The 23,232-nt window shown below is 42.6% G+C and overlaps 1 protein-coding gene across 1 annotated transcript in view; it reads right to left on the reverse strand.

Annotated features, from left to right (window-relative positions):
- Positions 1 to 1,695: 1,695 nt before the first annotated feature.
- The window catches only part of P3h2 (prolyl 3-hydroxylase 2), a 146,530-nt gene continuing 124,993 nt past the window's right edge, over positions 1,696 to 23,232 (reverse strand). Inside the window, exons 9-15 of the mRNA NM_173379.3 lie at positions 14,690 to 14,817; positions 14,015 to 14,110; positions 13,244 to 13,394; positions 12,316 to 12,433; positions 11,141 to 11,216; positions 8,136 to 8,276; positions 1,696 to 2,862 (exon numbers count right to left, since the gene is read on the reverse strand). Of these exons, the coding sequence (NP_775555.1) occupies positions 2,770 to 2,862; positions 8,136 to 8,276; positions 11,141 to 11,216; positions 12,316 to 12,433; positions 13,244 to 13,394; positions 14,015 to 14,110; positions 14,690 to 14,817 (803 nt within the window). The 3' untranslated portion in view covers positions 1,696 to 2,769. The remainder of the gene's footprint in view (positions 2,863 to 8,135; positions 8,277 to 11,140; positions 11,217 to 12,315; positions 12,434 to 13,243; positions 13,395 to 14,014; positions 14,111 to 14,689; positions 14,818 to 23,232) is intronic.

Below are 23,232 nucleotides of genomic sequence, written 5' to 3' on the forward strand. Positions count from 1 at the left end.
GGAAAGACCATATTTAGTGTTATATCTGTTCGATACAGTATTATGATGATGAAAACCAGCCTTTGAAATATAGAACTTTGAAAAAGGAAAGGACAAATGGTCCTTAAGTGATAAAAAAGTAAGACTTTGTTATTTACTCTGCTGTGAGCTTAGGGTCCATGTGTGTAAACAAGGGAAAAGGTGGCCCTGGTGGAAGGATCTAGACCTGCAGAGGCATGGATGAGAGAGGCAAGTTCCATCTTTGGCCAAAGAGGTAAACGTACAAATTCTCTAGGTAGAGGGAGCCCTGCATCTAGATTTCAGCCTCACAGGCAAGGCATTCTTGCATCCCCTATTCCAACAGCGGTGGCTTCAGTCCTACTCCTGTCTGCTCTAACTCAGTCATCACAGCATCATGTCGGAGCCTCAGTTTTTGCCCAAAGTGAAAGAGGCAACTGGATTGTAATCTCTTTGGCTTTCTTCAGCCCTTATAACTACAAATATTCGAATGGGATTTTCCACTTATTTGCAAACAGGACTATTTAACATATAGACTCTAATTTCTGAGTTTGGCTTTCCTAAGTCATTCGATGGCACTCCCTAAATATTTGAATGAAATTATGCATGGTTTGATGTGGAGCAGATTAAAAAAATGAATGCTTTAGTAGATCTTCGATGTTCCAGGTGTAAAGCAACATGGCCAACCAGCAGAACGGGAACAACCACTCCCTGCTGTCAGCGTGACACACGATGGGATCGCACACAACAGTGGCGGCATCTACTGAGGCGCTTACCCACTTTCTATGGGCTGGATGGCACATTCTGTGCTGAAGCTGCTGCCTCTCCCAGGGCACGAGCGCACCCAGGAAACAAGAACTGTGCAGAGCCAAGGTCTGATTTCTTTGTTGATGTCTTGTAACCAGAAAACAGAAATTAGATCCTTGCCCAGATCTGTCTATCATGGAGTTTTTGTGCCAGCAAGTGCTTTGCAGTGAAGAGCAAACAAATTAACTGCTTCACATATCACGAACTGTCAACCCTAAAGTCGGGGTAAAAGTTTCATAGCCCTGTAGTAGCCCTGTGGTGACGTCACTTGCCACTCTCAGATGTTAGCAGAAAAAAACTTGCTTGTATTTTTTAATATTTCTAATATTAGTCTTGCTATTGGTTTATGTTCAGTTTGAATCTTGAGGAAGGCATAGGGTTTTGGAAACAATTATAATGAATGACACCATTTTCAGAAGAGGAACTGGAGTCCAGAAAGAGGAAGCGAGTTAGTTGCTTTAGGTCACCCGGGAATTGAGAGCTTTGCCCAGTCTTCCACGGCAGAGATACATCCTGAATTCTGGTTTGGCAGTGGTAGGCCAACAGCACACAGCACTGAAGTTGAATTTCTCAGTTCCACCGAGCAAAGTCTTCTTAGCCCTAACCAGATCACAAGTGGCAGAAAGTGAACCTCCCCCTTTACTGGAGCACATTGCAACAGTGGGTGTGGTCTGAGAGCAGAGCCTTTGCAGTGAACCCCGAAGTCTTTGAGTTCTCTGAATTAACACTCCAGCTCGCTAGCCAGTCTTGTTCCCTCCAAAGCAAGTTACCCACTTTCTTGCAGACCACTGTCTGCTGGCAGAGTTGTCATGGTCCATGTGTTCCTGGGTTGTCCCAGATAGTTACAAAAACATCATTGGAAGATAAAATAGGTGTGCATCGGAAGACAAGTTCTGTAACAAGGATCCCTTTATTAAACACTTCAGACACAGCATGCCTGTGTGAGCTGACAGCAGCAGGAAGAGGAGGCTGCCCAACAGAAGCCATTGAGGTGCAGCCTGTGAGAAACAGCTCTGAATTTATACCAGCAGGAGCCCCTCTCCAGCAGCAATAGTGCCTAGGGCAGGGCAATTTAAGGTATTCATTCTTCCATCACCACTGGGGGTGAACCTACACTGCTGGAACCCCTGTTTAGGTGTCCCCTCTTACAGAGCACTGTGGAGGGGAATCAGAACTTCATTTGAAAACACCAGTCCTAACATTCTACCCAAGGGGACCCCGTGCCATAGTCCTTAATCCAGTGGTGGCTTCCTCAAGCCTGAAAGATGCTGTTCTCTGTGATTCTTGGGACTTGGCAGACTGTGTCCTGGGAGCTCCTGTAGACACAAGGCAAACTTGCTGTGAAGAGTCTGAACTCTCAGCCAATGGAACCATGAAAGGTGATGGGGGAAAGGCAGCAAACCATAGAAGCCTGAGACCAATTCACATCCTATCTTTAGACCTCGGGGCACACTCTAGCTGTGGGGTGCTGAGTGCAGGCTGATCATGTTGATATTCTGAATATGCTGCAAAGTAACTGTGTGTGTGTGTGTGTGTGTGTGTGTGTGTGTGTGTGTGTGTGTGTGTGTGCCATGTAGTGTTTGTGTATCTGGGTGGTATGTGTTTCTGTATGTTTATGTTTGTCTTATGTATGTGTGGCGTATTTGGGAGTTTGTGCCATGTGTACATGGCCTGTGTGCACTTCTGTAGTGTAAATTCTGTTGCATGTTTACTGGTGTGACATGAAGAGTGTGGGTGTTGTGACTCAGTGCGGTGTGTGCTTGAGGGTGTGAATGGGCTCTGAATGATGAACTGAAGCAAAACAATGAAGACCAGAAGAAAGCAAATGAAGCGAAGTTGGGAACAGGGGGAGAAATCTAACGACTCTTAGTATCCTGTTAATTTATACTACGGCTCTGTACAAAAATAAAAAGGTTCTCATAAGATCATCTATTTAAATAAATATTCAATAGAGCACTCTCTTTTCTATAGCTCATCTTTGGGGTTAATATTCAGTCCATGCTTCCCGCGCTGTTCTTGATCCAAGATGGCAATCACTTCATCTGCCTGTATCCGCTCCTGCAAAAAGACAATTGACACATTTCTGGTACAAGTGTAATAACCAGCCCGGGCAGCAGATGCTTCCCCAACATTTCCAGCCAGCCATCTGTGCACAGATTGGTGCAACACCCAGACAGGGATAAGCCTACTTCAGCCAAACCGGTACGCTCTTCACACATCCCCACATTCTATGCAATTACTTTCCGAGATGGCTCTTACAGAAGATGTTTCATCTATTCATTGGCTTCCTACCCTTTCTGTCTCCCAGGCATCATCATCTCTTACTTAGCTCAGTGTCTCTCAGAAAAGAATACTCACCTTTTGCCAGAAAAGCCTGGTCCTGATCTCCCACACTTGATAAGGTTTTTGGCCCTGTCTTTCTGTGTCCTGTGTCTGTCCCTGTCTTTTTAATGGAGAATGAAGGACAGAGTTTCTCAGACATGGTACTACTGACATTTGAGGGAACAAAGACAGAGACAGAGAGAGAGAGAAAGAGAGAGACAGAGACAGAGACAGAGAAACTTTCCTGTATACTGCTAATGTTAACATCCCTGGTCTAGAAGATGTCTCCACATTGTGGGAACTAAAACTGTGTCTGGACATTGTGAAAGGTCCTCTAAATAGCTAAGCGCTACATCTTAAGAGTAACTCATTCAGATTCTTCTCACTGGGTATTCTAGAAGGTTCCAAACAAATTTCCCTCCTTGTTCAGGCTCCTGGTAGACAATCTCCCTTAAGTCTAACTGCAACACTGTTCCACATGGCACTCACCATTCTTCTGTTGGTTCCTGGTTCTGTTTACTTGGTGAGCTTTCAGATTTTTAATATTGTTTTTTCTTCCTCAGTTATATTGTGTGCTGCCCCTCTGTTGCCCACCTTATACTAAAACTTTTGGTTACCTCAAAGTCTCTGAGTATTCATTCTCAAAATAGCTTCCCAGCCCTGGTTTGAAATACACCCCTTCCCCCCGAAGACTCCCAGTATAGTCTGTGTTTTCTTTTACCCCTGTACCAGTGCAGCATAGAGACAGCAGGTCTTCTTAAACTTCCAAGGCAACCTCCCCTTGAAGTTAAACCCTTGTGACCTGTGGTACTCCTCTAATCTAAGTCGACATGTTGGCTAATGTCATCTTTTCCGTGTAGTCATCCCCTACGACTAGGGGAGCTTACAAGGGTGTGAGGAGCGAAGGATGGCCACAATGGCTTCTTAGCAGCTAGAAAAAAGTCCACCAGCCTAATATGAAGTGTGAAACACTGCCCCTGGCTCCTTCTCACCCTTACATTCAACGCTCCTTTTAGAAAACACGCCGTTCTGGCTACTTTGGCCTTCATTCTGTGGGCTGTGTTTTCAGTTTTTTGTTTGTTTGTTTGTTTGTTTGTTTGTTTTCTTGGTGCTAGGGATAGGGTCCAGAAGCTAAGCACATGCAAGGCGTGTGCTGCAACCCTGAGCTGCCTCCCCATCCAGTTTTGTTTCTCAAGTACACTACCCCAAACCTCCGGTCTTCTGCAAGCCATCCTCCCTCTCTTCCAGTGTTCCTTGTAGTTGGCTCACATATCCTGCATTTGTAAATAGTTCGTCTAATATCTACTGTTAAGTCAGTTATGTTATTCTATTTTTATATAGACTATATATAAAATATAGCAATAGGTGTATTGCTGTTGTAATAAATCTGATTATTTACACACCTTTGCTTATTTGCAGTCCTTTATTCTTCTTTTAGGTTGTAAAAAGGAGAGAGAAGGATCTCATTGTCGTGGTCACTGAAATATTTCCAGTGCCCAGAAAACCTACTACCTCTTGTCAAGGGCTCTATTATATGAAAAGAGAAGTATTTATGGGAATGAAGGCCTAGAGTGCATCTCCCCAGGGATGCTCAGCTTATAAATCTTATTGCCTACATTTAATTCCCAAATTAAACCTTCCCTAACTGATTCTTTATGTCCCTAAGTGATCATTTACTGCAGACAATTCTTAAAAAACTTGCCCAGTTGTTTAATAATGTGGGTCCCTGTTATCATCTCTCTGGCTTGACATTAAGTTCCATGAAAGCAGGAATTTTGTCCTGTCCAGTTTCTGTTCCCCTTTGCCAGGTCCTAGTACAGTTTTCAGCATACTAAGTTATAAGAATAACTGTGTTCTGACTTGAAAAGAAAGCTCTTGCCAGGTAGGAGCTGGGAGTTAATAACGATACAGGCAGAGATACTAAATAATGGAAAACTGCATCGTTACATCTGAAAGCATGGGGCTCAGCAAGCTGACACACATGCAAAGCTTTCACATTTGATGACCACAAGAAACTCTCAGTACATGCTTCTCTTAAGAAGGAAGAAACCTATATAACCACCAAACCCAGACACTATTGCATATGCCAGAAAGATTTTGCCGACATGACCCTAATATAGCTATCTCTTGTGAGGCTATTTCAGTGCCTGGCAAATACAGAAGTGGATGCTCACAGTCATATATCGGGTAGAACACAGGGCCCCTAATGAAGGATCTAGAGAAAATACCCAAGTAGCTGAAGGGGTCTGTTACCTGTACCCCCCAGAGCTGTGTCTCTAGCTGCATATGTAGCAGAGGATGGCCTAGTCGGCCATAAATGGGAGGAGAGGCCCTTGGTCTTGGGAAGATCATATGCCCCAGTACAGGGGAATGTCAGGGCCAGCAGGAATTGGTGGGTAGGGGAGCAGGGTGGTGGAGGGTATAGGGGACTTTGAGGATAGCATTTGAAATGTAAATGAAGAAAATATCTAATAAAAAGAAAAAGAAGAGGGAAGAAACCCAAGTGCTGGGACAGATGTCTACAGACCATCTAATATCTTATGTATGTATGTATGTATGTATGTATGTATGTATGTATGTGACTGAATACTCCCTAAAGATTCTCTCTCTCTTCTTTTCTTTCTTTCTTTCTTTCTTTCTTTCTTTCTTTCTTTCTTTCTTTCTTTCTTTCTTTCTTTCTTTCTTTCTTCCTTCCTTCCTTCCTTCCTTCCTTTCTCTTTCTTTCTTCCTTCCTTCCTTCCTTTCTTTCTTTCTTTCTTTCTTTCTTTCTTTCTTTCTTTCTTTCTTTTGATCTCTCTCTCACACACACACTGATACACACACACACACACACACACACACACACACACACACACACACACATAACACATATATATGATTTTTTATTTTTTGAGACAGAGTTTTCTCTTAGTTGCCCTGGCTGTACTACAACTCACTCTGTAGACAAAGCTGGCCTGAAACTCAGAAATCCACCTGCTTCTGCTCCTCAGTGCTGGGAGTAAAGACATGCACAACCATGCACCATACAGTAACTTATATAGAGAATCTGCTACTTTTCTTAGACAGGTTTTCTGAGTTCAGAAATCCTAAGTTGGTGTTTAAACCAGGGATTCACAAATTTTGTTACATTATAGAAGCACCTGGGAAGTTTTAAACTCCTGGTACTCAGAAAGCTCTGGAAATAGTTAGATACACACATCTGAAGGTGGGAATCAGGCATTAGTGTTTTAGGGATCAGACTCTCAGGTGATTCCTGGAAGTTTATCCAGAGTAGAAAGTTTTCAACTAGCAATTCTACGAGGTGCTTGTCAGTTCCTACTCTGACCACTAGATGGCACTAAAGCCTGCACACTGGAGAAGTTTCTTAGTACTTTTCCATGTAGCATAAACACTGGTGTTGAAGTGTCTTGAGTAGGAAGGAGCTGTGAACAAGTTATGTATTAACTTTTTTAATAAAATGCTACAATTTATTGTGATGGAGTGGCGGATATAAAATTAGTACTAAAGTAGGGTGCCGAATTTTCCACAATTTGCTGTCTAGACCTTTGCATAGAGCAATGGTGCTGGCATTTTGTAGATTAAAAACACAGGGAAAGAGAAACTACAGGGGAAGGAGGATGCGACACATCCTAGAAAGTTATCTGGCCTCTGCTAGGTTCTGGCCATTGGTGCCTTTTTTGTCTTTCTTTGTGTCTGAGCTAGTGCAAGCTGTTCTTACAGCCCCGACATAAGATGCTACTGAGGTGCGCGCCTTTCCTGGCTGCCGACCTCCCCTGTACTTTTCTTCTGTTCATCTTCTGTTCAGTTCTGACCTAAAGCCCTACCTAGACGTGAAGAGAAAGTGTTTTGAGGGTGTAGACAAAAATAAAACGTTCTTTTCAAACTCCTGCTGCTGCTGCTGAAACTGGATTTAGTTTAGCTTAGAAATTTAAAGGGAAAACTATGCACATCATTTTAAGGCTAGAATTTCGGGGGCTGGGAGATGACCTTGGTTACGATGCATAGGGTCCTTTCAGAGGCCTTGTTTTCAGTTCCCAACTGCCATGTCTGGTGGCTTACTCCAACTCCAGGGGGATAGGTGTCCTCGTCAGAACTCCACTTACACTCACAGATGTGCACACACAAACATAATTTAAAGAAAGAAAGCATGTTTAGCTCTATTTAGTGCATCCCTTAAATTCCAGCACTGGGGGCAGAGGCAGGAGGATCCCTGTGAGTTCAAAAGTAGCCTTGTCTACATTGTGAGTTTCAGTACAACCAGTTCAACCTAGAGAGATGCTACAATAACAAGAAACAAACCTTTAAAGGTGTAAAACACTTTATCGACATTCAGCTCTTCAGTAGACTCTGAAGTCATCAGTAGACTTCTGTGTCAGCTTCAGATCTACCCTTAGTGACCACCACACTCAGTCTCTTGAGCTATGGTGACGCTCTGATGGATATTTTTAAGCTGATGATATCACTGAGTCAAGAGAAGGACTTGGAAGGTACTCCCTAAAGGAAATGGACTGCTTTCTCCCTGGAGTTTCTATTCTGCCTGCTGGTCTGAACTGCAGGGCTCTTGACAGATTGAAACAGTGAGTGTCCCGGACACTTCAAATATAATGTTATTTTAAAATTCAACTTAATAGTGTAGCAAATACTAATGGTCTTCCAGGTCTCTTTCGTCTTTCCCATGCATGCTGCATGAACTAGTCAGAGTTGTTTGAATGCTTTTTTAACTTTACTCATGACCAGGAGAAAGTCCCTGTCTGTCTGTCCGTGGTCCACTGGTACCATGGTACAATGGTGCCAGTGAGTTCAATAGTCAACATTTGCTGTGACAACGAAGATGCGCTAGTGGATCTATTTCTGCACATGTCTTCACAGTTAGAATTCAACTGGGTACAAAACTTCCTTCCCAGCCCCTCCGCTTTCCCCAAATCTTACTGCAAAAGCCACTACAGACTTAGGGATGATGCAAAGGACTTTACAGAGTAGTCAATCCAGAGAGCCTGGTGTGGACTCACCAGTTCTCGGTAAAGAGGGTCCAGTGTAAACCATAGTGCCACAGCACAGCGCTGGCCTCTGGTGACCGCCTTCACGCCATGAGGGTTCTCGCCGCCAGACGAGAAGCTGATCATTCGGCCACACTTTGGTTTTATAGAGGCCTGAGAACAAAATGACAATTAGACTTCCAGTTCCTTACCACGTGACCTTCTATCATTCCTTCGGTGTGATTACTCCCCTCAGCTAAAATTTGAAGCAAGGAACAATGGGGGTCCTCATAATGGAATACTGAAAACAAAAATCGATTCTCATTTTTTTTACCTGTAAAATATATAAAGTTTCAAAATAACATTTCCCTTATATAATAAGAACACTTAGGTGACCTGGGTGGCAGGTCCCATACACACAGGAATCACGTGGCATGTGCTCTGGTGACAGCCTGCCCTCTCAAGAACACAAACCGTCCACTTTACTGCACTACATCAGCTCTTCATTCTATCGATCCATTGATGTTTAATGTGAGTGTGCATCCTGGTCCCTGTAAAACTGGAAGGGAACCAGGACATGAGGGGTACCAGAGAAGTTTTACTGGTGGCCCCAGTGGCAGTTACATGGTTGCACACCCTTGGCAGTTTTCCAGCCAAACACCTATGGTTTATGTAGCTGTCACTGTACGAAGCTTTGAATTCACTTCCTTTACATTATGCTTGTCCATGGGTCATACAGGTATCACGTGGTTGCCTCCAGTGGTGAGAACACACCACCCCTCGAGCTGACCCACTCACGGTTCCAGAGGTCTGAAATGACTGAAACAACAATTCAAAGCTTGCCCGATGCCCAGCTGTCTGCTGACTATCAGCAGGGCAGTCAGTGCATTCAGGGAACTGCTGAGGGCACCGAGCTGAGAATCTTAAGTCTGAGCAAGCGTACGCCACTGAGTATTGGAGGCTGTGGTCCTATGTCTTAAAAGGTGTGTAATAGGATTACATGTCATTTTGCATCCTTTAGGGGATAATGAGAGCTTACTCATTCCACTGAGGTTGTTTAAGAGCAAACAGCACAGCAGCAGCCATTGTGTGTGTGGGAAGACAGGGGCATTCTTCAGCTATGGGACTATGTCTTTCTAACCCTCTCAGGAACAGATCTGAATTTTTCCTAAAACCCTTCAGTGCGATGTAAGATTAACTCTTGTCCTAGGTCTGAGTGCGAGAAGGCAGAAGTAGGCAAAATCAAAATTAAGAATCCCAGTGTGCGAGTGTGTCTGTGTGTGTGTGTGTGTGTATGTATTTGGTTGTATGTGTGTAGGTCATAAACACATGTACTAGTGTCCATGAAGTCCAGAAGAAGGTGTGAGTCCTTAGAATGTGGAGTCTGAAGCAGTTGTCAGCCACCTAATGTAGGTGCTGGGAACAAAACAATCCTTCCGTATCCAATGAGGGGTGGGGGAGAAAGGACCCTGCCCACTTCTCCTGAGATTGGATTATGTTTGTTAAGGGAAAGCAGATACATGAGAATTCCTCATCTTTAAGAACTCCTACCTTAAAACTCTGCTAAATGAATGAACATGATTGAGCTAGTGAGCTTTTCCGGTTTTCCACTTTTTTTTTTTTTTTTTTCATTTACTTTTTGGAGGGAAGTAGATTCTGTGTTTTTTTGTAGGTGCCGCAGTTATTAGAAGTGTAGAACTGTTCAAGTGACACATCTCCCACCCCTTCCTGCTTTCACACAAAAGCAGCAGGTTGGTATTTAACATACACTCAGCAAAGACAGAGCCAGCCCCTGTACCATCAACCAGGGGCACTTCCAAATATGGCCACTAGATGGAGTAGAAGCAAAGGAATCCTCAACCAGCAGTCTGATTTTTCTTTCGAGTGATTTAAAATAGGAACCTTTTTCTTCTTCAGTTTCCATGTTTTCAAAGTTTGGAAATAAGACGTTTTGTTCACAAAGCTCCTTCACAAGTGAGAATCCTTTTCAGGGATTTAAACTCCAGCCCAGATCATCAATCCTGGTTTATATCCTCAGAGTCTGAAGCCTCAAACTACTTACTGACTTACTTTTTAAACAGTGAATCAGCACGTCTGTTTGAACATACATTGTTGTGTTCAAATGCAGGAAATATTTAAAATTATACCTGTGTTTCTGGGAACTATTTCAACAACCCGCAATAGGAATCTTCTTTAAGTCAGTGTGTAGCCTGAGATATCACCCACTTTAAACCACCATAGTGTTCCATGAATATTTCACCACTGAAGAAAATGGGTAAGCTAAAATTGAATGCACAAAACATGGAGAGAGTCTGAAATTCCCTTACCTATGCACATGTCTCAGCTGCTTAGATTTTGCAGGAAGAAAGAGACTTTGTAATCAATAATTTATAATTCATAAGTTCTTCTTTTTGTGATTTAGTGTTCTTATAGTGAGATTGATCTTTGGTGTAATGATCAAAAGAATCTAACTATATCGTCTGTGCGTGCTAAGGATGCTGGTTTTTGAAGGCATTTTTTTTGACTGTTAATAAAATAGTTGACTGTGACATTTGATTTAAACACTACTGAATATAAATATCCATTTGGAGTTAAAGGGTTCATGGCTTATCCTTAACAGTTTATACCAATCTGCATGCACATGTGTACCCGTTTGGGAGTTCGTGCTTAGCCTAAGCACTCTGGCTCCTGGAAGCCATTGATCTGTCTGTGATGTGAATGCTTTGGGGACTCGGGCTGGAAGTTCCCATCAGGTCACTCGACAGGACCTCTAGGCTTTGATTCCACACCTAACATTTTTTAAATGACTGTGATGAAGTTCTTAAAAACCCCGTTTCTCACTTTGCTCATCTTCAAAATGGACTGAAATGGCGACTTATGCTTTAGTATTTTCATTATGTATAGACCACCAGAACCCGCTTTACCTCTTGAGTTCTTGAGCTCAGAACTACTTAAAATTCAGCAATCGGTAAGATCCTGGGAAGATGGTAAGACTGAATTTAAAATGCTAAACCAATTTTAGGAAGAGGGTTACTTACAGTCACGGTTTTAGCATCCATTTCTGTGAAGATGAATTCCCCTCCGTCAAAGTCGTCATTCATATACAGGAGAGCACTGCAAGGAGGGGGTGGGGCAGTCAGTGACAATACAGTCCTCAGCAGCCTCATAGTAAAATACAGACGACCAGTGAAGGGAGCCACCTGAATGGGGAGTTACCTTTGATGTTGGTCCCCCCAACCCTTGAAATTAAGCTCAGGGGTGTCTGGCTTATACTCTGGATGCTTATTGGTTCCGTTTCCATATGGTTTTGGCCTTGTTTCAATGCTCATTTGACATTGTCAACAGTTAGTCAGGCTTGATTTCAGATAGCTTCTAAATCCAGCCACATTGCTTATAACCCTCGTTTTCCCAGATATAAAAGGAACCTTGGGGGATGGGCTTTCTTTCCTTAGCTTAGGCAATGAATTCCTTGTGATCTAGCATGGTCACTCAGATAAGGACTGCACACTAAATGTTTTGAATAAAATACAACATAGCAACTGCCATGTTGTTAAGTATTAATAGTCACTACATATTAAGATGCACTGTTTCATGCTAGGATATCTTCTTTGTGTACTAACATATCTCCTCAAACTATACAACAGTATTCCCTTGTGAGTTTCTATTTTCTTTTACTTTTCCCAACACAATATTTTTATTGAATACCTGTGAATTTCACACCATGTACCCTGACCTTCCAGGTCTTCCCATCTCTAACCTTTTGACCTATCCCCCCAAAAAAGAAGAAAAACAAAAAACAATTTAGTGTTGACCATATACTACTCATTGGTCAAACTCTCAGTGGCCAACCCCTTAAAGAAACCTGAGTTATTTCCCAACGTTTCTGTTTTCATAATGGAAAAATGTAGACACGGTTCTTGGTGTGAATAATACACATGCATGTGATAATATGTTATGTATGTTAAGGGACCATGCCTGTGTGCTCTCCGAGTGGGAAACACATGCAAAATGCTATGCCTTAGTGAAACAAAGTGATTTAGAGAGCAGTTGGTCTAAGGAAAAGGAGGGAAAATGTGCATGATGCTTAAGATAAAAAGGAGAAGGCTCCAGGTGATTCCTGGAGGACTCTGCTTCACAGAAATGAACGAGGAAGCAAGCAGAGCATCTTCCCACTTCCCTCTTCCCACCGAGGGTTGAGTAGGGGCATCCTTACCTGTAGTCCCGAAAGGTGTAAGCGGGAGGCTCCTTCCAGCATTCATTGGCTTCTGGATCCAGCAGGCAGTTGTCTGCATGAATGGGGTGACTGAGGTCATTTCTTCGATCCTGCTGCCCTGCCAGAATAAGGAACAACAACAGCAACAACAAAATGAGAGCGAGCAGGATGGAGAAGGGCAACAGAATCACTGCAATGTGCAACAGTCAAAAGGACAATTTGATGGTCATCTTCAGTTTCTGCCTGTCCCTTGCAAAGATGGAGAGACAGAAGGTAGTTGTGTTATATAAAAATAGCCGCTGAGGGATTCCTGTGGCTCAGCACAACCCTGATATGGAACTTGGGCCAAGCCACACCTGTCTTTTCAGCTTGAGAGATGGAATACGTATACCTGGGTAAACCCAGCACATTGTATGGCTTGCATACGGTCTCCAAGAGGATGTGGAGATGCAAACCAAAGGTTTTGACTCACTTTCCATGGGGGTAGAGTGCTCTGACATAGTTCTTTCCACTCACATTGAGGTAAGGAGAAAACGGAAACTATGACGACAAGCAGGAGTGAGGGGCCCCTGCCTCTCAGAACTCTCTCTATTGAGTTCCTCACTGTCTACATCTCTACTCTACTGGAGTCCGCAACTGTACTTTCCAGCTTCCTGAGTCCCTGAAGCCCAAAGGAGAGAAGCATTTTTATTCTATCTTAGCCATTATGAGAAATGGGTTTGAAGACAGAACATGTACAGAATGAGGGTCTTTCAGAATTTTAGGAGACAAAGGGGATAGAAAATGAGTTAGTAAATTTCTGTTGTTTTAGAAAGCTAGAGTTATCATAAATGACCATCTTAGAATGTAATAAGTCCTCTCTATGCATTGTTTTCTTTCCTGTGACATGCTAGGAAGAAGATGACAAGTTCAGGTTCTGGAAACCTACCAGACAGGGCTGTTCTGCAGACCATGTGTGTATAGGAAAAATACAGGGTTGAGTTCAGCATGAAATAGGATTCCACAATCTTCCGAGCCTTCTCGCTGATGTCATAGAACAGTCTTGCACTCTTCAGTGGCACCCGGCCTTCATAACCAAACTGAAACAACAAAAAGCCAGGGATGTTGGAGACCATGGGTTTGGCTGGAGGTTTGAGACAAACAGACTCTAGGTTTCATTAAGAGAATACAGACTGCCATCTCCGCATCAGTGAAGAGGAAGAATAACTTCTACACGCTTGTGGGATCAGATAGAACAGTGACCCACTGAAACAACTCTTTCTAACCACAATGGGAAAGTACAAAGCTCATTGCTCTCTCTTCCCATCTCCTATAATATACTCTTCTTTTCTAATACTACTTTCAGAGAAGAGAATTACTGATTTTAGAATGTTTCCATCATTAGCTCATGAGATCCGTGAGGAGAGTGGCTGCATAGTTTTGGGGGAGAAAGAAACTTAGGAAGCATGAAGCTTGGTAAATGGATAACCCAATGAAGGGATCGCCTGAAACAGCAGAGCGGACAGCCAGGGTGAAGCTCAGTGGCTGAGCATCTGCTGAGAATGGATCCTCAGCACCGAAAGCAAAAGACAGAAACCACTGACCAAGTTTCTGTCTCACAGTTGTGCCCTTCTAAATTCTTCTTCTTCCTCAATCTGCCACTCACAAAGGCCTCAGCCATCCCCTACGAACCCAAGCTGAAGGGAAGCAAAGAATTTACTTTGAGTGCTTTTAAAACAGTTGCTCCTTCAAACTTCTCATTGGGTGTGTGGGGTGACGTTTTCCCTCGGTATCCATCACCAACCAGCATGATTCCCTGAGGAAAAAAACAAATTAAAGACTCTATTAGAGACAAGTAAGGATCCACGTAGGTTCCTTTCTGCTTTGGCTTCCAGAAGCTGAGACTCCAATCCAGCACCCAGTATCATTTAGCTCCATGGTTCAGGTATAACCACTTCTAACCAATGGGGAAATTTTTCTTTGATCATCAGTCCATTTTCATTAAAAATAAATACTACTTTAAAAAATAGAAATATAATACAAATTATTCATGTACTGGCTGATTGCTGGTTAAAATAAAGGGAAATCTCCAGCAACTCTTAAGCTAGGCAGGGCACATGCTACATGGCTACTCTCCGAAGAACTAAGCCAGTGGGAGTTTCAGATTATTCCAACCCAAAAGCTACAAAAGCACCTCCATGGTTACTGTCTTCCTCCTAAGAGCAATTGCAGCCTGTTTCCCTGATGCTGCCATCAAAGCTCAGGATACTCTGGCACAGGGGCTGCCCTCCTCCAGAACACTGTCCTGCAGGCTGAGGACCGAAGGGCAAAGGGTCTTTTCCCTTCTAGGGTCAGGGTAGGCTAGCTTTAAGGGTTCCTCTTCTCTCGTCCTCACATTGGCCACACTGTGCAGCTCCCGACACTGCTCTTGCGACAGGACATTATCGAGAAGAACCCGTTGAGTCCCGTTCAGCTGCTCAGAGTTGTAGACGAAGGTGATGTTCTCGTAGAGCAGAGGGCCACCTGGAGGAACAAAGCAGAGTATCTTTCTGCTACTTCTACCCTCTGAGAGGGAGCACGGAAAACCCAACAGCCAGTCTGCAATGGAGAACACCAGAGAGGCAGACTCCATAGGAACACAGAAGCAAAAGACAAATCTCATAGTATAAAGCTTGATAAATGTTTAGGTCTCAAACCTGAGGACAATCTGTTAATGGAGGTGCTGATTATCATATCAAAGACTGACTGGCAGCCCGTCTTGGGCATATACACCCTGAACTCTGAATTCTCCTGTGCAAGGACTAGGCTAGGTACCTCTTGTCCAAGCTTCCCTTTCCTACATAACCCAGCCATTTTAGCTGGCCTCTTGCCCTTTGGGCTGACATTTATCATCCCACTGTCCTGGCCTTTCAGCTTCTGGCTCTCTCATGCCTTTTCTCCTCCTCATGTGTCCGATTCACATGGCCTGCCGTGTTCACTCTGGACTCTGCCACATGCCTCTGCTGATGCTCTCTCTTATATCTATAATAATACCCTCAATCCTTTAGGAGTGGTCATGTCCTCCTTTTCTTTCTTTTTATCATTATTCAACAAACACAATATAGATTGAGGGAAAAGTACACGTTTAGGTACCAGTTTTCGCCACAGGACTGTAAGCATTTTATGTGCAATGGTTAAACCGTTGGTTTTTTATTTGATTCTGATCTTAGAAAGCAGAATTCCACAAGCGCCAGCATCTCCTCCAGGTAGATGCCCTTCTCCGTGGACCCTCCTTTGTAGCTCTGATACAGCATCACAACCAACTGCTTGCCTGAAGATTCCTGCTCTCTTAGTATGTGTGCCTCAGATCTGGCACCGAGATTTCTTCCGCATTGGGACTCAGACATCATGGAACACAGCATCCTCTGGTGTCCCCAGTATGGTTGACAATGTGCTCTTGTATTTAGGGTAATTACTGTTCTTCATGCGAGTGCTGCCTGTGGTGTTTTAGAAACATGAGCCCCACATAGGCTCCTTGGAGAATGAGTTGGGTGTGGGGATGCAGCCTCTGTTAGCGAGAAAGGTAAAGCAGAGACTGAAGCAGACACTGAACAAAGAAAGCGAACAATTCCTTCCCCCATTATAGTCAGGATTATAAGAACCTGATACATTCCTGAAGGTACCACAGCTCCCTGAGGGAGGCCAGCTACGGAGGGCACAGAGCGTCAAAGGGCACTGCCAGGGGAGTGAAAAGGCATCCACTGAAGGAAGAGGAGACAAAGAAATGGATGTTTCCTTGATTGCTATGAGCAGATTAGTCAGGCAAAACCACTATTTGTTAGTCCTGTTTGGATCTGAGTTCCTGTCACAGTCATGGCCAATGGAGTTCTGAAAGAAGGAGGTAGAGTTTATCAGTCTTGAGCTATGCATAGCCATTTGTTACAGCAGTTGCTTCTGGAGGAGCATCAAGCTAGCTTGAATGGAAGTTTTCTTCCACGTGTGCAAGCATGAAGCTATGCCTGTATTATCTATATTTATGTTTCATCTAACTTAGTGCCAAAAGCCATGAAATCAAAATAAAGTAGGAATGTAAAAGAAACTGTGGCCAAATCAGGAATATTAGTGAAAAAGATTGATATTACTTTGCTTAAAATAAAATACCAGATTCCACGTGAACATTCTCCTGAATGATTGAGACTAAGTTATTTGGGTATATTTCATTTCTTGAAGTATATTACTGTGTAAGGCAGTGTTTTTAAAATTCCATTCTTTAAATATTGAAACTACTATGAAATCTTTGTGAATATGATGAATTTTACTTTTTATCTGGCTTGGGCTGACCACATTATTTAAAGCCTATCAATTTGATTTATTGTTAATCTTTAATAATTAAATCAAGCTATAAGTGTGAATTGACCTTCAGTGCCCCCATCAAGATACGCATCTAGAGTGGGACTCAGCTAAAAGACAGTCCTTCAGATGACCTAATCATTGCTTCCATTAATTTTTAAAATTTACTATCAAAATTTATAAATGTAGAATTTCTTTTATTCTGAGACTAAATCCATAAAGTCCTAGTTTTCAGGACCACGTATTTTATAGAAGTAGAAATGTTAAGTAGTTTTCTTTTCTTTTTTTTTTGCATTTTTTAATTATGTATTTTCCTCAATTACATTTCCAATGCTATCCCAAAAGTCCCCCATACCCTCCCCCTCACTTCCCTACCCACCCATTCCCATTTTTTTTTTTTTGACCCTGGCGTTCCCCTGTACTGGGGCATATAAAGTTTGTGTGTCCAATGGGCCTGTTTCCAGTGATGGCCGACTAGGCCATCTTTTGATACATATGCAGCTAGAGTCAAGAGCTCAGGGGTACTGGTTAGTTCATAATGTTGTTCCACCTCTAGGGTTGCAGATCCCTTTAGCTCATTGGGTACTTTCTCTAGCTCCTCCATTGGGAGCCCTGTGATCCATCCAATAGCTGACTGTGAGCATCCACTTCTGTGTTTGCTAGGCCCTGGCATAGTCTCACAAGAGACAGCTATATCTGGGTCCTTTCAGCACAATCTTGCTAGTGTATGCAATGGTGTCAGCGCTTGGAGGCTGATTATGGGGTGGATCCCTGGATATGGCAGTCTCTAGATGGTCCATCTTTTCGTCACAGCTCCAAACTTTGTCTCTGTAACTCCAAGTTCTCTGTTGGAATTTTTAGGGTCACTTATATATACCATCATATCATCTGCAAAAAGTGATATTTTGACTTCCTCTTTTCCAATTTGTATCCCCTTAATCTCCTTTTGTTGTCGAATTGCTCTGGCTAGGACTTCAAGTACAATGTTGAATAGGTATGGAGAGAGTGGACAGCCTTGTCTAGTCCCTGATTTTAGTGGGATTGCTTCAAGCTTCTCACCATTTACTTTGATGTTGGCTACTGGTATAACTTGATATTTCTTAGAATTTGTTGCACCACTCACTTATAAGTGGATATTAGCCATAAGGTACAGGATAACCACACTATGATTTATAGACACAAAGAAGCCAAATAACAAGGAGGGCTGAAGGGAAGAGGCTTAAATCTCCTTTAGAAGCAGAAATAAAACAGATGTCAGAGGTGGATGGAAGGAGGAAACTGGGTGGGAGAGGGGGTAAGGAGAGAAATGAAGAGGGGGAATTAGGTATAGGGAAAGAGAGGGAGGAGGGAATGGGGATCAGCAGTGAGCAGAGGAGGGGACATCTCTAGGACAAGCCAGAGACCTGGGATAGGGAAGCTCCATGGAATCTATGGGGGTGCCCGAAACTAGGACATCTAGAAGTGGGGCATATGGAGCCTGAAGGGGCCTGTAGCCTATAGCCATATATGACTCCCAGTGGAGGGATAAGGACACCAACCCACCCAAAAAACCTTTGACCAAAAATGTATCCTACCTACCAAAAGTGCAAGGACAAAGATGGAGCAGAGACTAAAGGATGACTGGCTCAACTTGAGATCTGTCCCATGGGCAAGAACCAATCCCTGACAGTATTAGTGATACTCTGCTATGCTTGCAGAGCCTAGCATAACTTTCTTCTGAGAGGCTCCACCTAGCAGCTAATGGAAACAGATGTAGAGATTCAGAGCTCAGGGAGTCTTGTGGGAGAGTTTGGGGGTAGACTAATGAGCCCAAAAGGGATAGAGGTTCCATAGTAAGACCAACTGGACCCTTGGGGGTTCCTGGAGCCTGAACTGTCAACCTAGGCTCCCCTTACATATAGAACAGATGTGTAGCTTGGTCTTCATCAGTCAGTCTATAAAACCTATTTTTATGGAAAATGTCACATGCAGTAAATCTATAGAATTCATCTTTTTGGAAGGTATAGTCACATCTGATCTTTATTTACTGTATTTTGTTCTTTGAGGAGATTTATATAAGCTTTTTTTGTTCACATGGAATTGAGTTCATTATCACCTGGAAAGTTTTCACTAAATTGTGCTGTGCTTAAATATGCTTAAATAAACTACTAGAGAGTCAGACTCCCAGAGCTTGAATGGATGCTGGCTACTTAGTTGTGCTGAACTGAACTGCCTTCATGCCTCTTACTGATTGTTACTCTGCGGGCCTCGATGGTGGCAGACATCCCACACTCTGCTATTGAGTCTCTGCCCCATCTCCCTTCCATGATGGACTGTGAAATGTGATGTGGAACTACAAGCTGAAATAAAGCTGTTTTTCCACAAGTTTCCTTTAGTCATGGTGTTTTATCACAGCAAGATAAGCCCTAGCTGAGATACCAGCAGGATAACTGTAGTTTTATGAGAAAACATTTGCCAATATGAAATTGAAATAGAAGTACAGAGTTTAGTGATCTAGCTTGCTTTGCAAATTGTCAAGTATTCATTATTTTCTGGTTTGAAGTAATTTACTTGAAGATAATAAGATTATTCTTAAAATACAAATCTTAACATTACAATGCTAAAACATTTAGAAAAAAAAGTACCACCCAAGTTCTGTATAAGTGTTTGCTGTTATTATCATTATTATTGGATTAGTTAGCTGTAATTAGAATACTATATTGGATTCTGGTATCAATGTTATTAAGCTTGCCTTGATGGAGTATATTTAGAAGATGAATTTATATTATTGGCAGTACTCACAGTCCTGTGACAAGTAATATTCAAACACCATGTGAAGGCAGGGGCCCCATGAAGTCTTAAAGAACTTAAGACACTGGAAAAATTAATATTTGAAACCTGCTTTTCCCGAATTCATTTAATTACCAGAGAATGTTTACAATTTTTAACAGAAAGTTATCATACTTAGAAAACAGATGAGAGAGAGAGAGACAGAGAGAGACAGAGAGACAGAGAGAGACAGAAAGATAGAGAGAGACAGAGAGAGAGAGAACCTTGGCATTCACAGGGATGTAATCAGTCCAAAGATGACTTCCAGTAGCACACCAGACAGAGGAAGATGTGAAAATTATAATAAAAATGTACTCCAATAAGTTGTGGTTCCTGGGGCCTGGTTTGATGGCTGCTGCCAACTGTTAACCACTGTGCAGGGAGAGTTAGTTAACCAACTTAATTCTTCTCTCATTCATAAAGTATGTGCCTGGCTCCAGCTCCCTGGATGTAACAAAGATCACGTAGAGAAGTGTGCCCTTGTGTTCCCTGTTTGTGGTTCATGGCAAGAGCAATGGTATTCCCATAAATATCGCATGTCACTAGACATGGGTTAGGGTGAAAGATAATAACCCTTCCTTCATAGATGATTACTGCAGGGCACAGAGGGATTAAGGAGTGACATTTTATAGTGTGCTTCCTACCATAACACATCCTGAAACCAAGCCCTCCTTCCGATTCCAAGGGCAACATTATTTCTGCCGTGTGCCCAGTCACTCTGAAGTCATTAGTGAGTATGGTCTTTGGAAAATGGGTGTGAAAAGAATGAGTATGTGACAGAGGTGTCTTCATCAAGTCATCATGAATGTTTCTTACTTGAGGTTAGTTTCAGAGGTGGCCCCCAGTGACTGTCCTCTTGGTACCAAAGAGCTGTCCTGTGTGAATATTATTTAACACTATGTCGAATAGATGACAGATTCTTTATTTTACAGCATGTCACTGCTGTCTTGACCCTTTGGCATCTGCTTTCTGCCAAGCCACCAGAGTGTTCTGGGACTGGGAACTTTATAGCTTGCCACTAGTCTCAGTTTGGGTTGTATTCAAGTGTCTGGGGCACTGAAGTTGTGGTGAAATAAGAAATTATGTATATTTTGTTACCAGTTCCTAGTTCGACACTTAAAACACTTAAGTTTTCCAAATAATAGAAGTATATTTTATCATTCATAGTCTTCATAAAGCCAATGCTTTATGCCAATGAAGTGGTGTTTCCCTTGTATAGACTCAGAACGGGTCTAGTCCCTGAAGGACTAAGGATTAGAGGGTTATAAACTGCACTCTGGGGGATGGAGGATGTGGAAATCAGGCTTTGTAGAAGTCTTAAGCACCAGGTTTCTATAAACTTTCAGTGGAGATGCTGGGAGGGTAGTAATGCAGAGAGTACAGGGAAGATCTGTAGCCTGGCTCCCTTATACCTTGCCCTATGTCTACTTTATCTGCTCGTTCATTTGTATCCTGTGTTGCATCTTTTATGGAAAACTGCTAAGCATGCTTCTGGATTCTCTGATCATATCTGTCAAATTAGTAAAATCCAAAATGGATCATGGCATCCCTCATTTGTACCTGGTCAAAAAATGAGATCAATCAGCACAGGTGACTGCCAACTGTGGCTTTTGTTGCCTGAAAAGGGAAGTGGGGACAAGCCCTGTGCCTTTGGGATCTAATGCTGTCTCCAGGTACAGGACACTGGAATTAAATCTGCGATGTCATGTTGGTGGCTCCCCGACATCTGCTCAGTGACAGTGATGGAACGCATCCCATGTACCTTCTTACAGAAATGGTTTGCCTTCATGGAAACAGTAGATACAAAAAGTGGTGTGGTTTTATTTATCTTTCATATTGGCAGGTTTCCAGAATACATCCTGAGATCCTTTTGTTAGTTCAACCAAGAGAACTATGGAAATGGTAGCTTTGGATAACCAACCAATCATTACAAAGATTTCCCCCTCCACCCATCCTGCTAACCTTAGTTACCAGACCTTGGATCCCTTGGTAGCTGAAAAAAGAGAAAAGCTTTGAAATCTGGCAAGTGCACTGGATTCTGAAACATTTTCATCAAAGTACGGGTACAATGGCACTCACTTCCTGGGTGGCTTCTGAGCTTCAAAAGGAACATGAACTCTGGCTGACTAGGAAGCTTTCAGGCTCTGGGCTCTGTAGCTACACCCTGAGGTCTAGGTCAGAGCAGGTGAGCCTATCATCCTGTTTACTGTTTCCAACCAACTCGATGTAAGTACAGGAAGGAAGGGGCTGGGAAATCCAGGACCAGCAAGAGCCAGATGTTTCAGAGCAGCCAGGGAGGTGCTAACCAGCTCTCCTGGGGGCAGAAGGGAAGACCCCTGGATGCATGGACTTTGGTTTCTTATCTTACAGCTGGGGCTGTATATAGGCAGCTCCACGTTTATACATTCAACAAAACTGGAAACTGAAAAAGCTAAAAAAATAAATATTGTGTCGGCATCTAATAACACATATCCATGTTTTCCTGTCCTTGATCTTTAGAGAATATACTATAGCATATGCAAATTTGTAATATGTGCATAGCACATTATATTAGGTATTATAAGTAGTTTATGGGTGGTTTAAAGGATGCAGGAAGCTGTTGAGGATAGCCCCGGGGCTAATTATATTTGATGTGTATTCTGTTCTTCTGTGAGGGATTGCGAACAAGGAATGAGTCAGCACTCAGCTGATTTCCTGTAAACCTTCTTTCCATCTTAATTTATAAAATAAAGGCTAGAGCCAGTGATAGGGCAGAGAAAGAAGGGAAGGTGGAGCTGAAGGTTTTGGGGGAGAGAGAGAGAGAGAGAGAGAGAGAGAGAGAGAGAGAGAGAGAGAGAGAGAGAGAGAGAGAATGAGAACCATGGAGGAAGAGGAAGAAGGAAAGGGGTGCAGAAGCACCTGGCCTGGAGAAACCACAGGTTCTAAGGGGTCTCTCAAATGGGAAAGATGGTAGTGTAGTGGTAGGTCTGCCCAATCTAGGCGCACAGCATGCATTTATATTAATTGAGTTGTGTTTCATTTCCTGGGCTTATTTGGATTGGAGATTTACCGCAACACGAAGCTACACAGGTGTTCTGTCAATCTTACGCTATTTTATCTCAGACTCTGATACCCTTAAGATAAGGTCAGTCCTGGGACTAACCCCTGTATATACTTATACCTGTATTTTGTCCACATGACTTATACTTTATGCTATATTTTAGGTATAATTATTTATAATCCATGCAGTAGGTATAGAAGAAAATATGATCATCAGGTACAAGGGCTTGCCAGATGTCACATGTTGTGAGACATTTGAGAAGTGACTAAATTGCCTCTGGTGAGAGACTGTTATTATGAAAATGAAGGTACATGAGTTTGGTTGAAAAATAATGGGTGTTAGAAGTACTGGTAATATTGGCAATGGTACTCTTGCTAACAGTGTATTGTTAGAGCGATGCTTGATTATGTAAAAACTGCTTGGGGCAGTACTCTGCAATTCCACTAATTTTGTTCTTCTGTGACCAGGCATACAGCATTCTGTTCTATTTATCTCTATGCCTGTGTCCTGCTTGTTTTACCCACTAGACCAGCTCTCTACACATGCCTATAAATCACTCTGAAATATCTTTAGGCTGACATTGTAGATCAGTTTTAGGCTATTTACACAGCATGCACAAGGCCCAGAATCAGATTTCCACATCATTTGTATTTTCAAAATAAAATTTATTTTTATTCAAAGCCTCACTGGAATCTATATTATTTAAGTATCTCAGATGAACTATTGTAAGATCTGACTTAACTATGTCTTTTCCAAGATTC

This window comes from Mus musculus, chromosome 16, assembly GCF_000001635.26.
Source record: "Mus musculus strain C57BL/6J chromosome 16, GRCm38.p6 C57BL/6J".
NCBI classification, from domain to species: domain Eukaryota; kingdom Metazoa; phylum Chordata; class Mammalia; order Rodentia; family Muridae; genus Mus; species Mus musculus.